Below are 12,854 nucleotides of genomic sequence, written 5' to 3'. Positions count from 1 at the left end.
CTGAAATATGGAAAGGCAGCAGGAATACGTGTTTCTTTTAATTATCATCATGCTGACACCTGGAATTTCACAGTTGGGGTTATGCACTCTGGTTAGAGATGTTCACCAGGCATCTGCCACAACCACACTTGTCTATTTGCTCAGTAGAGGGCGTAGCATGATTCGTCACTCCATAACACAACTTTCCAAGCTTCCACACCTACCATACATGCTCTTTGCACCACTGAAGATAATGCAGCATGTTGGTTCAGTTAATATTGGGCTTGCATATTGCAGTCCTACATGGAAACTCATGTTGTGAGTCTTTGTTCCGAATGGTTTTGTGCAAATTCATGTTTCAATCGATGCCTGGAACTCTGCATTCAACCTGTCTGCTGATTAACGGTGGTTTTTACAAATTATTCTTTGTAGCCCTCTACAGTTGTGTTCAGTGAGTGTGGTGGGTTTTCCACTGTGGTCTTGCAGTTAACTCCCTGTGCTTCCATCTCAGCATGGTATCACTGATTCTTGACCTAGGATGGCCCAATTTGTCAGTTTGCTGAAGCATCACATTCCTCCAATTTATACTGGCTACAAACATGTGACTTATGACATGGTACAATGCACCTTGCCCATGGGGTTGTTCATTTGATTTCTTTCTAGGCAGTGTATGTTCTCACTCACACACACACCAATATACTTTATTGCAGTTAATAAACATATTTTGATAATTTAGTATTTTTGTGTTGTAATACCATTAAAATATGTTATATATAATGTCCAACACCTAAGCTTGCCACCAAGAATATTAAATTTCATTTCTCAGTGCTGTAAATTACTTTTATTAAATTACATAATGAATAGTTTCATTTTCAGCTCTAATATAGTAAATTAAATAAAGTTTTGTTTCTTTTATGTCATGTATTATAGGAGGTACTGGAGCACTGGCTAACAGGAGCACCCAACGATGCATAAAGCAGATTGAAGGCCACGTCTATGTGTGATGGAATTTTATAGATAAAAATACAAGATTACTAAGTTGTTAACCTTTGATAAATTTCATGATACAGCTTACAAATGAGACCATTTCAAGCAATGCATTTTACTGCATTCATAACTCACAGTTTTCAGAGAAGAGAGATCAGGTGATTCTTCACAAGATGGTACCCATATCTTAATATCATCATCTAACCCACTGGTTGCAAGGACAGGACATGATGGATGTGGTTCCAAACAGTTAACCTAAGAAAAAAGACACTCTTTAAAAAAATTCAAATATAAACATGAATCAAGTGATTAGTACAAATAAAAATCTTAAATTGAATCATTCTATTATGAATTGCTTTATATTCAATTTTTATCCTTCTCAGTTTCCAACAGGTGCAATATTTTTGTCATATATATCAGTTTCGTACTCAACAGGCACTGTTAGAGTGCCTATTTTTCTTTGAAGATATAAAAGCTGCAAGTTTTATTTTTCAAACTCTTATTTTTTAATTTTATTCTGCTTTGTTGCCTTATGCCATTTTAAATAATGTAAGAGATGCAACCTATGCTATTTTATTTTGGTTTGCAGAGGCAAGAATGTTTTGGCAAATAAGTAATATCTATAGCAGTGCTGCATACATATGAAAATATAAGCAACTAGTGAAAAAGGGGTATATGTTTTTGTTGTGACATGCATGACCTAGAGCAGGGCTGTCCAACCTTAGGTAATCCGAGGGCCGAATTAAAAAAAAAAAAAAAAGATTTATCCGAGGGCCGCATCCAATGTGTATCTAGTAATTTAGTGAGCAGCAGCATAACGTTAGAACAAACCAGCATAAGACTGCTTCTTTGACATATCTAATATTTGAAAAACATGTGGGTATATAGTGATATAAAGACACCAAAAAAAATTACCAACATCGAGATTATCATAAAATGCATTCAGTTCAAATTGCTATTTTATTTTTTCAATCATGAAAATCAAAACCCACTGGCACACAAAATTGCACCGAAGGCCATGTTTTGGACAGCTCTGACCTAGAGGATAAGAATAATGAAAAGTAATCAGATGATGGGCAGTAAATAATATGAAAGTGTTAACTATCATTTTCGGATGGACCTTGAGAATAATAGTGAAGGAATTAACAACATAACTATATTACGCCCATTATGTGCATTTATCCATTGCATGCACCATTTGTTTTGCAGGAGTGAACAACTATACCACTTCCATCTGGGACTGGATAATTCAGCCTTGGGTGAAGGAATCCAGAAAAGGTTTCTTATACAATAGTGAGTGTGTTGTTAGTGGCCGTACTGCACTGCTGGTTAGTGAAGGAAATCTAGGAATAACAATGGTTAAGCAGATCAATCTTTATTATTCTAAGGCTGCAGATGATACTTTGTTCAAGCTTCAGCTGGGTGTAGTGCAGTTATTGTCACAAGTATTCGTTTCATTACTAAATGATCTTTGAAAGACTTTAAAGGATGGTTGTCTGCATGACTGGAATGAATGTGAATGTAGAAATAGGATAGTAAGATCTATTAATCACAGCTGCAGCAAAGAAGAGAAAGAAGAATGAAGGGTGAGAAAAGAAGGACAATGGCAAAGGTGGCAATGATAACGTGTATGTGAGAATGAGTGTGATGATACGTCACTGGAAGTGTTCTGTGAAAATGCGAAGGAAAACAATGATTGGAATAAAACTGAAGTATATGAAATTATGAGAACTGATGAGACTAAAGAGTGAGTGAAGGCTAAGTGATAAGCAGACCTGGACTTGACATATGAAAGTGGGAGGAGGAAAAAAAGAAAATTAAATGCAAGAAATGTCAGTGAAGTTAGAATGGCAATACTGTCTTGTATGATGTGGCAGATGCATGAGGAAAGGGGCTACTGAACATAGCTTGAGAATTTAGAGAAAAGTGAAGTGAAGAAAGTAGTATGTGCTGCACAAATGACTCGAAAAGAAGTAGGAGGCTGCACAGGATTTGAAACTGTGTTAGAAGTGGAAGTAGTGTGACAAATATAAAGTATGAGAGAAAGAGTGATAAGCCTATTACATTGTATGATAGTTTCTGTCTGGACCCCTTATGGGATTGCATACCATAAAGGTAATGAGCTCTTGTAAAAGTCATGATAGAAATATCTGTCTGTGGAGCCCAAAAAACTTCACAAAACTGAAGACCGGTGAAACGTCTACAGAATCATTAAAAGGAGCAGAAAGTATGCACGAAGAAGAGCAGCTTGTTTGAGTTTGAATTATTCCTGTCGAAGCTTGATCATTGTACAGATTACTCACAGAGGTTGTGGAATTTAGGAAGTGTTTGAAATCGTGCAAGGATTGTAGTACAGCAACTTTGCCAGAAGTTTAGGTTGCATGATAGTGGCAAGCTAAGGTTCATGTCTGAAATAGATTTGAAAGGAACTGTTAAGGAAAACACGTGAGTGTAAAGTTAGAAAATTTGCTAGATGAGAGAGAATGTGTTGTATCAATAAAACAGCAATCAGCAAATCATAAGTGGGCAGAATTTTCAGCAACAATGAGTAGGTTGTCATGGAAAGAGCCACTTACAAGGACACCTGTGTGAAAATGTCACAACTGCAATTTGCTGTTCATTTGCAAAGACCTAGCTTCAAATCTTGTCTAAGATCAGAGGAATGTTTCAAAGGTGTTTCACCTGAAAGTGTGTTAGCTGACATATAGAAGTGGTAGGAATTTTAATTGTGCAAAATAGACATATCAGCCAGAAGCACATATTAGACATTAAAAACTATCTCAAATGCTCTAAAATCATGTTTGAATGAAAGAAAAATTGAGGGCAGGAGGATTTGAAAGGCTAAAACTAGCAGTTGTGTAGCATATAAATCTGAGGGAAAATGGCATGCGTATTTACAAATGCAAGAAGAAATTAGTAAAAGTTCTTATGAGAGAGGAGGATGAGCTAGTGAAATAGAATAGAGCACGTACAGAATTTTTCAGGAGGGGAAGAAAGGGTTAAAAAACAATGTGGGGAAAAAAATCAACAATGCTTGTCAGTTTACAACCATTTGAAAGCAGTTATATTAGACTGCATGAGTTAGGATAAACTATGTAGATGTAAAGTCGATGAATAATGAAATGACAGAAAATGACAATGTGGAGAAGGTATAAGCAAGAGAATAGAGGGGGAAAAAAAAGTGGTAAAAGAAGAATGAATACAAAAAAGAAGCTGGTAGAACAAGCCAATTTTGATCTGGCAGTTTCTTTAGCCAGTACACGCAAATGACAGGAGAATGATCCTGGTTGATACAGATAGGAGCAGAAGAAAATAGAATAGAGCAGGTACAAAATGTTCAATAAATATTTTGTCGGTGTTGGCAGAAGGGGAATAGCACTAGAGGGAGAGAGAAAAAAGAAATTTGATGAATACAAAGTGTTTGAAATATTAACCTCTCTACTGGCCGAGTTGGATGAAATAGTGAGACCAACTTGCACTTCTTATCCATGTTATTCAATAGGTGTTACAGAATCGTATCCAGATTTATCTAGACAATATATATATATATTTACGTCCTGGCCAGTAGGAGTTTTAATACAAAAAAAGCCTGATGCTAATAATGTTGAGGAAGTGGATATCACAACCAGTTCCCAAAACTCAATGGACAATCATTGAGTTTTGTAACAGAAAGTTCTAGAAAGTGTAAGGGGAAGATAGTGCCACTATATAAATGGGGATCTAAAAGAGCAGTAATAAACTCTTGGCCTGTTTAAGTCTCAAGGATAGCCTGTGTCTCATAGTTGAGTATTATTGGAGACTGATTAGTCTGAATACATAATTAGAGTAATGAAAATAAGATATTTTGTTTTGGTAGTCATTGCATTTTATAATATTCTGACAACTGTACTGAACAAAGGAAACACATATACAATAATTTTTCTGGATTTTGCAAAAGCATTTTATCAAATACAAATTTCAAGATACATTAATCTTGAACTCAGGAGACTGGATATTAGATTAGTAGCTATGCTTATAGATATCATTGTGTTGTCTTAAAGGAGAAGCATGACAAGGTGTGTACCACGGAACACGAACTGTTTATTTTATATTACTATTATTAGGGCGACTTCAGGGAGTCCTTAGACTCATCAAGGGAGGCCCTAAACATCATATCCACACAACTATTCAACATTCTCAGTATCTACCATATCTTGCTTTGAACTCATTCACTGTCATAGCACCCACAACAGACTCTGGTAACTTATTCCACTCATTTACCACTCTAAAAGTAAAGAACCCAGCTCTAACACCCTTGCTAACCACACTCTTGCCCAGCTTCCATAAATGTCCTCTAGTTCTCCCACCACCAGTATTGGTCTCAAAAATATCCTCTGAATTAATCCTATAGAAACCCTTCAGCAATTTGAATGTCTCAATCATATCTCCCCTTTTCCGCCTATCAAACAATTTCTGCAATTATCATCTTGGTCACTCGCCTCTGGATCCTCTCCACTTCCTCCCCATCAAGAAGAAACCTAGGTGACCAAATCTGGGCACAGTAGTCGAGATGAGGTCTTATCAAGACTCGATATAGAGGAACAATAACTTGTTTGTCTCTGCTTGTTAAAGTATTTTTCAGCAACCAAGCAATTTGATGAGCTGATTTAGCCACTTTTGCAATGTGTCTCCTAAACTTCATCTCCCTATCCACCAACACTCCCAAGTCCCTGGCCTCATCAATCTCCAGGAGTACAGTTCCACCAATGTGGTATACTGCCGCTAATCTTTTCACCCCAAAATGCATAACCTTACATTTTGTCACATTACATTGACATCCATTCTCCTTAGCCCAGAACTCCAATCTATCCAAATCGTCCTGCAAGATTTTGACATCTTATGCATTCACTATTTCCCTACCCAACTTTGCATCATCAGCGAACAAATGAAACATTCCTCTTAGATCGTTACCTATATCGTTAATGAACAAATTAAACAGCAGTGGTCCAAGAACAGAACCCTGTGGCACACCACTAGTCACAGGCCATCTTTTGGATTCTACTCCTGAATAAACTACTCTCTGATATCTCTCCATCAACCACCCACCTATCCATCTCACTGACCCTATATCCATTCCCATATGTTGCAGTTTACGGATTAGAATTCCATGTGGTATCCTGTCAAAGGCCTTAGCTAGGTCCAGCAGTATCACTGTAAACCCATTATCCTTATCCAGTTCAGCCGTTACTGTGTTATAAAACTTGAGCAAGTTACTGAGGCATGATCTACCCTTCACAAAGCCATGCTGTCCCCCGTACAGTATCTCATTTTCATCAATCCATTCCTGTGTTTTTTTTTTCCCTTGACTCCTTTTTCCAAGATCTTGACAACGACTCCTGATATGCTAATCGCTCGGTAACTTGCAACAGTAGTCTTGGATCCTCCTTTATGCAGTGGAACTATTTTCCCCTCTTTCCTCACCTTTGAAACTAAACCAGACCCGAGACTCAGATTAAAGAACATGGTCAAGGGCACTGATAATTCTTTAGCCGCTTCACGTAAGACCTGTGCCGGTATACAATCCAATCCCACAGATGTATTCACATTAAGGCTCTGTAATAGACTATTCACTTCCACTTCATTCATCACAATTCCCATATAAACTAATGGTTCCTTCATTCTTTCAGTGTCACCACCTGGATGATATACTCTTGCAAAGTGCTCACTCAACAATTCCACTATATCAACTGATTCAGTAACCTCCTTACCATCAGCATTCCTTAAAATCATTTTGCCGTGTACAGTTTTTTTTTTTTTTTTTGCTTGCAGCATATTTAAAGAACTGTTTGGGATTCTCTTTAGCTTGCACAGCTAGTTTCCTTTCGTAATCCGCTTTTGCTTTTCTTACCGCACTCATTACCCTTCTGGCTTGCGCTTTATACCGTTCGTGTGCCTGCAGGTCACCTTTCTCTCTTTAAATTCCCTCCACAGTTGTTTCTTTTTTTGCAGCTCAAGCTTAATGGTGTTATTCATTCATTTAATCCCTACTTGTTTTACTATTCGGACCCTAGTTATACAATCAGCCATAACCTCCTGTAAATGCTCCTTGACCACTTCCCATGCTCTATCGACATCCAGCCCTTGCAGTTTTACATGCCATGGCACTGAACCAAGCAATCTCCTAAGCTTGTCATACTTGCCAGCATGGTAATTCTGCATATACCCTGTCTTAATTGAAAATTCCACACCTTTAGCCACCTCCCAGGTCAAGACCTTATGATCACTCTCACCAATAGGTGGCAACATGGTCATATTCATTACAGTCAAATTCTCAGATGCTATTACCAAGTCAAGTACTCTCAAACCCTTAGTAATTTCTATTACATGCTGCCTCAGATAGTTATCCCTTAATAACTGAATAAAATCCAGTTCCTTCCTCACATGTGTCCCCTCCTCCTTCCAATCAATATTACCATAGTTGAAATCCCCCATAATAATTACCCTCCTTCCACTCATTTCATCAATTTGTTTATGTATACTATCTCCACTATCTATTCCATCACCTGGCCTATAGCAGCACCCAACTGTATATTTTGTTCTGCTAGTCACAATCTCACACCAAATAGCTTCAAATGAGCTCTTTTCACTATCCTGCAATACAACTTCAATTCTCCTTGGCTGCAGTTCATCAGCTATCATCAATAACACTCCCCCCCCCCATTTTATTCTCTCCATCCCTCCTAAACACACTATAACCTACACATTCTATCCCACTAACTATATCCTCTTCTGTCAGCCATGTTTCACTAATGTCAATAACCTGTGACCAGTATGTAGCCTATATGCTAAAGATACAGTTTTAAGATTTGAATAGCTGTTCAGTTACTGCTTCTTCTTCTTATTGTGCTATCTTCTATCGAAGGTCAGTGACCATCTTGGCGAACAAACTGCGCTCTTGTGCTAATCTGAGCAGTTGTGCACTGCTCTTTCCTGTCCACGTCTTAATGTTGTCAAACCATGATATTCTTTTTCTTCCTCTAGTTCCTTTGCCACCAATTCTTCCTATCAAAATAGTTTGTAGAAGTTGGTATTTGCTGTTTCTCATGATGTTTGCAAAATTGGGGTGGGGAATAGCAAACAATCTGATGTAAGTGCCTTGTGATGATTGAAATAAGCTAATGCTTGTGCAGACTTAAGAAATCTAAAGAGGTGAAAGAATATTTTATATGCAATTGTGCATAGACAGTGGTCAGACTACACCTGAGTTTCTGTGCACAGAACTAATCTGCATAATGCTTGTGCAGATGAGTGGACGACTCAGTTCAATGTTGACAATTATGTAGATGTGACTTCTTGAACCAACCGCCAAACTATCCATGGCTTGCTCCAAATTCAGCATCTTTTGCTCCCTCACCTTTCTTAGTCTTCGTGTCATTGAAAAGGCTTTTATTTTGAATAATGGCCTGGTTTGAGGGAACATGGCAACTCTTTGATCATTTTTCCATGGTTATCCCTTTTCCAAGAATTTTTCCATGATTATCTAATTAAAGTAGTGTTTACTGGAGTAGCACTTTTAATTTTAAGATTTTTTTATTTTTAATCACAGTGTTAACAGTAGTGTGAGGGATACTTAGCCTTCCGCCTATTTCAGATTGTGATACACCTTCATCATTAAATTTAATAATTTTAATCTTTGAATCTAATTTAACAGTTTTACAACTTTTCTTTCACTTTTATCTGATATTATGTTATATTTAATAACAAAAAAAAAGTAGAATAAAAGTAAAAAACAGTTTAATAATCACGCAATCATAGAGCGCAACACAAAGATGTGTGATGTGAGCCGTGTCTGATGATATACTGACAATAACAAGACAGCAACACTTTTCACATTGTAGCATCATGGCACTAAAAGCCATAGCTCCAGACAAACTGACGTAACTTCAGGGTAAGTGGCAATTCAAAAATGTAGTCAGGGTATGCTTGTGTAATATAGACACACACACACACACAGTATATATACAAATATATAATAAAATAAATAAATGTTAAAAAATGAATAAAATTACAAAATAAAAAATCCACAAGTACTAACAGGCAGGTTTACAACCTTTCATGGTTGTAAATTGGGTTAACAGAGAATCTATACATTGCAACGAACAGCACAGGTTTACTAAGGAAAGGTAGTAATTTGTTGAGGTTTGGAAAGTTTCTCAGGGCTGAAGCAGATTCCAGGAATAGTCTTTCATATTTTTATTCCATTACAGGCACCAGTGACATCCGCGCGGTTAGCCTTGTGGCTTTGCGCTTCGCAACCATATGCCTGAGGAAGGAGCGTCCTAGGTTCGATTCCCGTCGGAGACGTGAGGAGCTGAAGGATCTTCCTCAGCCATAGCCAAGTTAGCCGGTCTTGGGCACGGGCAGTAGGGTTTTTTCTGCCAGTTTATCTGGTGTTTTTCATCCCGCAAGCAGGCAAACCGGCCCCGTGAACACACAGAGATACAGCCAAGAATACCTTGAGGCATAGGAGTGACCATTCTATCCTCGTAGTTCGGTTAAGAAATCCAAGCAATGCTTGGAAGGTTGTGGGCCTGTTAAAGCCATTGGGATAGGCACCAGTGCTGGATTTACGTATAAGCTAAAAAAGCTACAGCTTAGGGCCTCGCAATCTGTCAGGACCTCAAAATAAAAAAACCAGCTGATGTAATTTAAAACAGTAGGGGGCCTCTGGGTTTTGTATAGCTTAGGGCCTCAGCAAGTCTAAATCCAGCCCTAACAGGCACTCTGGAAATACAAATACGAGGACAGAGGCATTGCCTTTATCTGCTTTCGTGATTATAATGTCTTGGTTATTTTTTAAGGATTTAAGGGCTAGATTTTCGGTTTTGTTTATACGGTCCTTTTAGACCGTACAACATACACTGAAAAAATGAACCATTTGATATCGGACCACAACGCCTACCAAATGGTAAACTACAACCCCACAAAATGTAACAAAAAGAAAACAACTGAATTAATCAAATCTGTCCACACATGGCTCGAAGAAACAACAAAAAAATTAATACCTCATTATACCCATGCGCCCAGAATTTATGGCCTGCCAAAAATACACAAACCAGGCATGCCACTACGTCTGATTGTTGAAGGAATTGACAGCCCAAATTATCACTTAGCCAAAAAATTAGAGGCCACATGCAAGGAATTGGTAGGTCAGTCCCCTTCCTACATAACAAATACACATTTCATTAATAAAATTAAAAACATTACACTCAATGACCAAGATTTATTAGTCAGTTTTGACATAACTTCCCTTTTCACCAATGTCCCAATCAATGACACTATCTTGCTCCTACAGAACATATTTCCACACGACATCATGGCCCTCTTTGCTCACATACTCTGCTCCGGATATTTCGTGTGGCAAAACAATTTTTACCTTCAAAAAGATGGTACAGCCATGGGCTCACCGCTCCCCCCCCCAATAGCTAACTTTTATATGGAAGACTTTGAGCAATGTGCTCTAGAGACAGCATGTCTAAAGTCCAAAATTTGGCTCAGATACGTCGCCGATATTTTTGCCATTTGGCCCCACGGCTGCGAAGCTCTAAATACATTCCTTAGCCACCTAAACAAACAACACAAACATATCCAATTCACCATTGAAATGAAAAAAAAAAAAAAAACTCTTCCTTTCCTAGACACACTTGTCACACATCTTCCCTCTGGCTGTCTCTCCTTCTCAGTTTACCGCAAACCTACACACACACACAGGGCAATACATACACAAAAATTCTTACCACCGCCCAACACAAAAACTAGGTGTCATAAGCACCCTTAACAGAGCTCTAACAATTTGTTCTAATGAACAAGCTCTGAACCAGGAATCCAAGATCGTCAACCAAACATTTATAAAAAATGGATACAGTAAAAAAACTATTCACAAGATCCTCCATAAAGATACCAGTAAGAACAAAAAAGATTTCAGGAATGCTATTGCCATTCCTTATGTTAGAGGCATTTCTGAAAAATTAGACAGAACACTATGCAAATATACCATTAAAACCACCTTTAAACCCCCAAACAAGTTAAGACACCTACTCAGTTCTTCTAAAGATCCTCTTCCACATCTAGCCCACCCAGGGGTATACAAAATACAATGCACATGTAACATAACATACATAGGGGAAACAGGGTGAACTATCACAATCAGACAAGACGAACACAAACGACACATTAAATACCTCCATTTTAGGAAAACCGGCCTTTCTGACCACGCACTCCAAACATACCACAGAATTGATTGGAAAAATACCAAGTCCCTACACTGCACCAAAACCTGGCTTGAGAGAAAATTTAAAGAGTCATGTGAAAAGCTCAAACACAACCCAAATCTCAACAAAAATTATGGCCTAACCATTTCAAGAATGTGGAGGACCCATCTACAACCTGTATGTGGTTGTAGATGGGTCCTTCAAGAACCTGTATGCAGTTGTAGATGTATTTCAAGAATGTGGAGGACCCATCTACAACCTAAACTAGCCATAGAAATATCCCACTACAAGAAGATAACCTGGTGAAGTGTTTGTAACATTCAACAGCAACTGAAAGAAATCATATTATAACAATCAGAACTGAACAAATCCAGAAGAATATTAATAAATGAAGACTTTAGCAGTTTATTGTTGTTGTATTTATATATATTTATTATTATTATTTTATTATTGTATTTTATTTATTTATTTATTTTATTATTTTTTTTATCACTAGAGGTCAGGCTAGGAAAAAGGATTAATTAACTATGTAGATTTAGTTTACCAGTATACAGGGCTAGAGCATGTAGCTTGGTTCCTTATACACTTGTATCCTTCCGATGATGACCTCGATACAAGCGTCGAAATGTCAAGTTTTATTTTATTAGTAATTAATAAAACAATCTGTTCAACACGTGTGTTTTTGTGTCCCTAAATTTATAAATATGAACTCTTTTTATAATTTCATCTGGATTAATCTGATAAAATTCTTCACTAGCTTAAATGTCTCTATCATATCACCTCTTTTCCTTCTATCCACTAAACTCTGCAATCCACATTTCTTCAACCTCTCTCTCTCTCCATATCCATCATTGCAAACTCCTGATATTGTCTTAGTCACTCATCTCTGAACCCTCTCTAATGTTTCCACATCACACTGAAACCACGTGACCAGATTCGAGCACAATAGTCCAAGTGTGGTCTGACCAGTGCATTATACAGTGGCACAACCACTTCCTTGTACATGTTAGAATACTTCTTATCATAGGAGCACTACGATGTGCAGCCTTTGAAACACTAGCAATATGCCCTCTAAACTTCAGTCTACTGTCAACCATCATTCCCAAATCTCATCCACTTCCTGCAGTAGGACATCATCAATATAGTACACAGCCTTTTATTTCTGCATTCCAAAATGCAACACCTTGCATTTATTAATACTAAAACTACAACCCCACTCCTTTGTCCAAGTCAAAAGTCTATTCAAATATTCCTGAAGAAAATTAACATCAGCACTGCTACTTATAATTCTCCCCAACTTTCCATCATCAGCAAACAACTGAAGCTCCCCAGTCAGTCCTCATGATATACTGTTTACAAACAAGTTAAACAGCAATGGCACAAGAACAGAACCTTGGGGCATGCCACTGGTTACTCTCCTTTTTTGATACACTGCTCCATCACGCTATCGTTCAGAGAGCCAATCTCCGATTCATCTAACCAATATATTATCTATTCTCATCTCCTGTAGCTTGTACACCAACTTATCACTTATCAACTTACAACTCATCATTCATTACCTATCATAAAATGCAAATAAATTACTAAAACAGGACCTACCCTATTAAATCCGTGCTTACCATCATAAAGAATGTTATG

The 12,854-nt window shown here is 37.6% G+C and overlaps 1 protein-coding gene across 2 annotated transcripts in view; it reads right to left on the bottom strand.

Annotated features, from left to right (window-relative positions):
• The window catches only part of LOC150107013 (DDB1- and CUL4-associated factor 8-like), a 263,903-nt gene that overhangs the window by 49,432 nt on the left and 201,617 nt on the right, over positions 1-12,854 (bottom strand). For both annotated transcript variants that reach the window (XM_090393388.1, XM_090393389.1), the window contains exon 10: positions 1,102-1,221. In XM_090393388.1, coding sequence (XP_090249514.1) covers positions 1,102-1,221 — 120 coding nt within the window. The remainder of the gene's footprint in view (positions 1-1,101; positions 1,222-12,854) is intronic.

This window comes from Typopeltis vanoorti, chromosome 5 (genome assembly GCF_054136105.1).
Source record: "Typopeltis vanoorti isolate ZY-2024b chromosome 5, IOZ_Tvanoo_1.0, whole genome shotgun sequence".
NCBI classification, from domain to species: domain Eukaryota; kingdom Metazoa; phylum Arthropoda; class Arachnida; order Uropygi; family Thelyphonidae; genus Typopeltis; species Typopeltis vanoorti.
The sequence above is the reverse complement of the archived record's forward strand: the minus strand, read 5'-3'. Positions and strand labels throughout refer to the sequence as shown.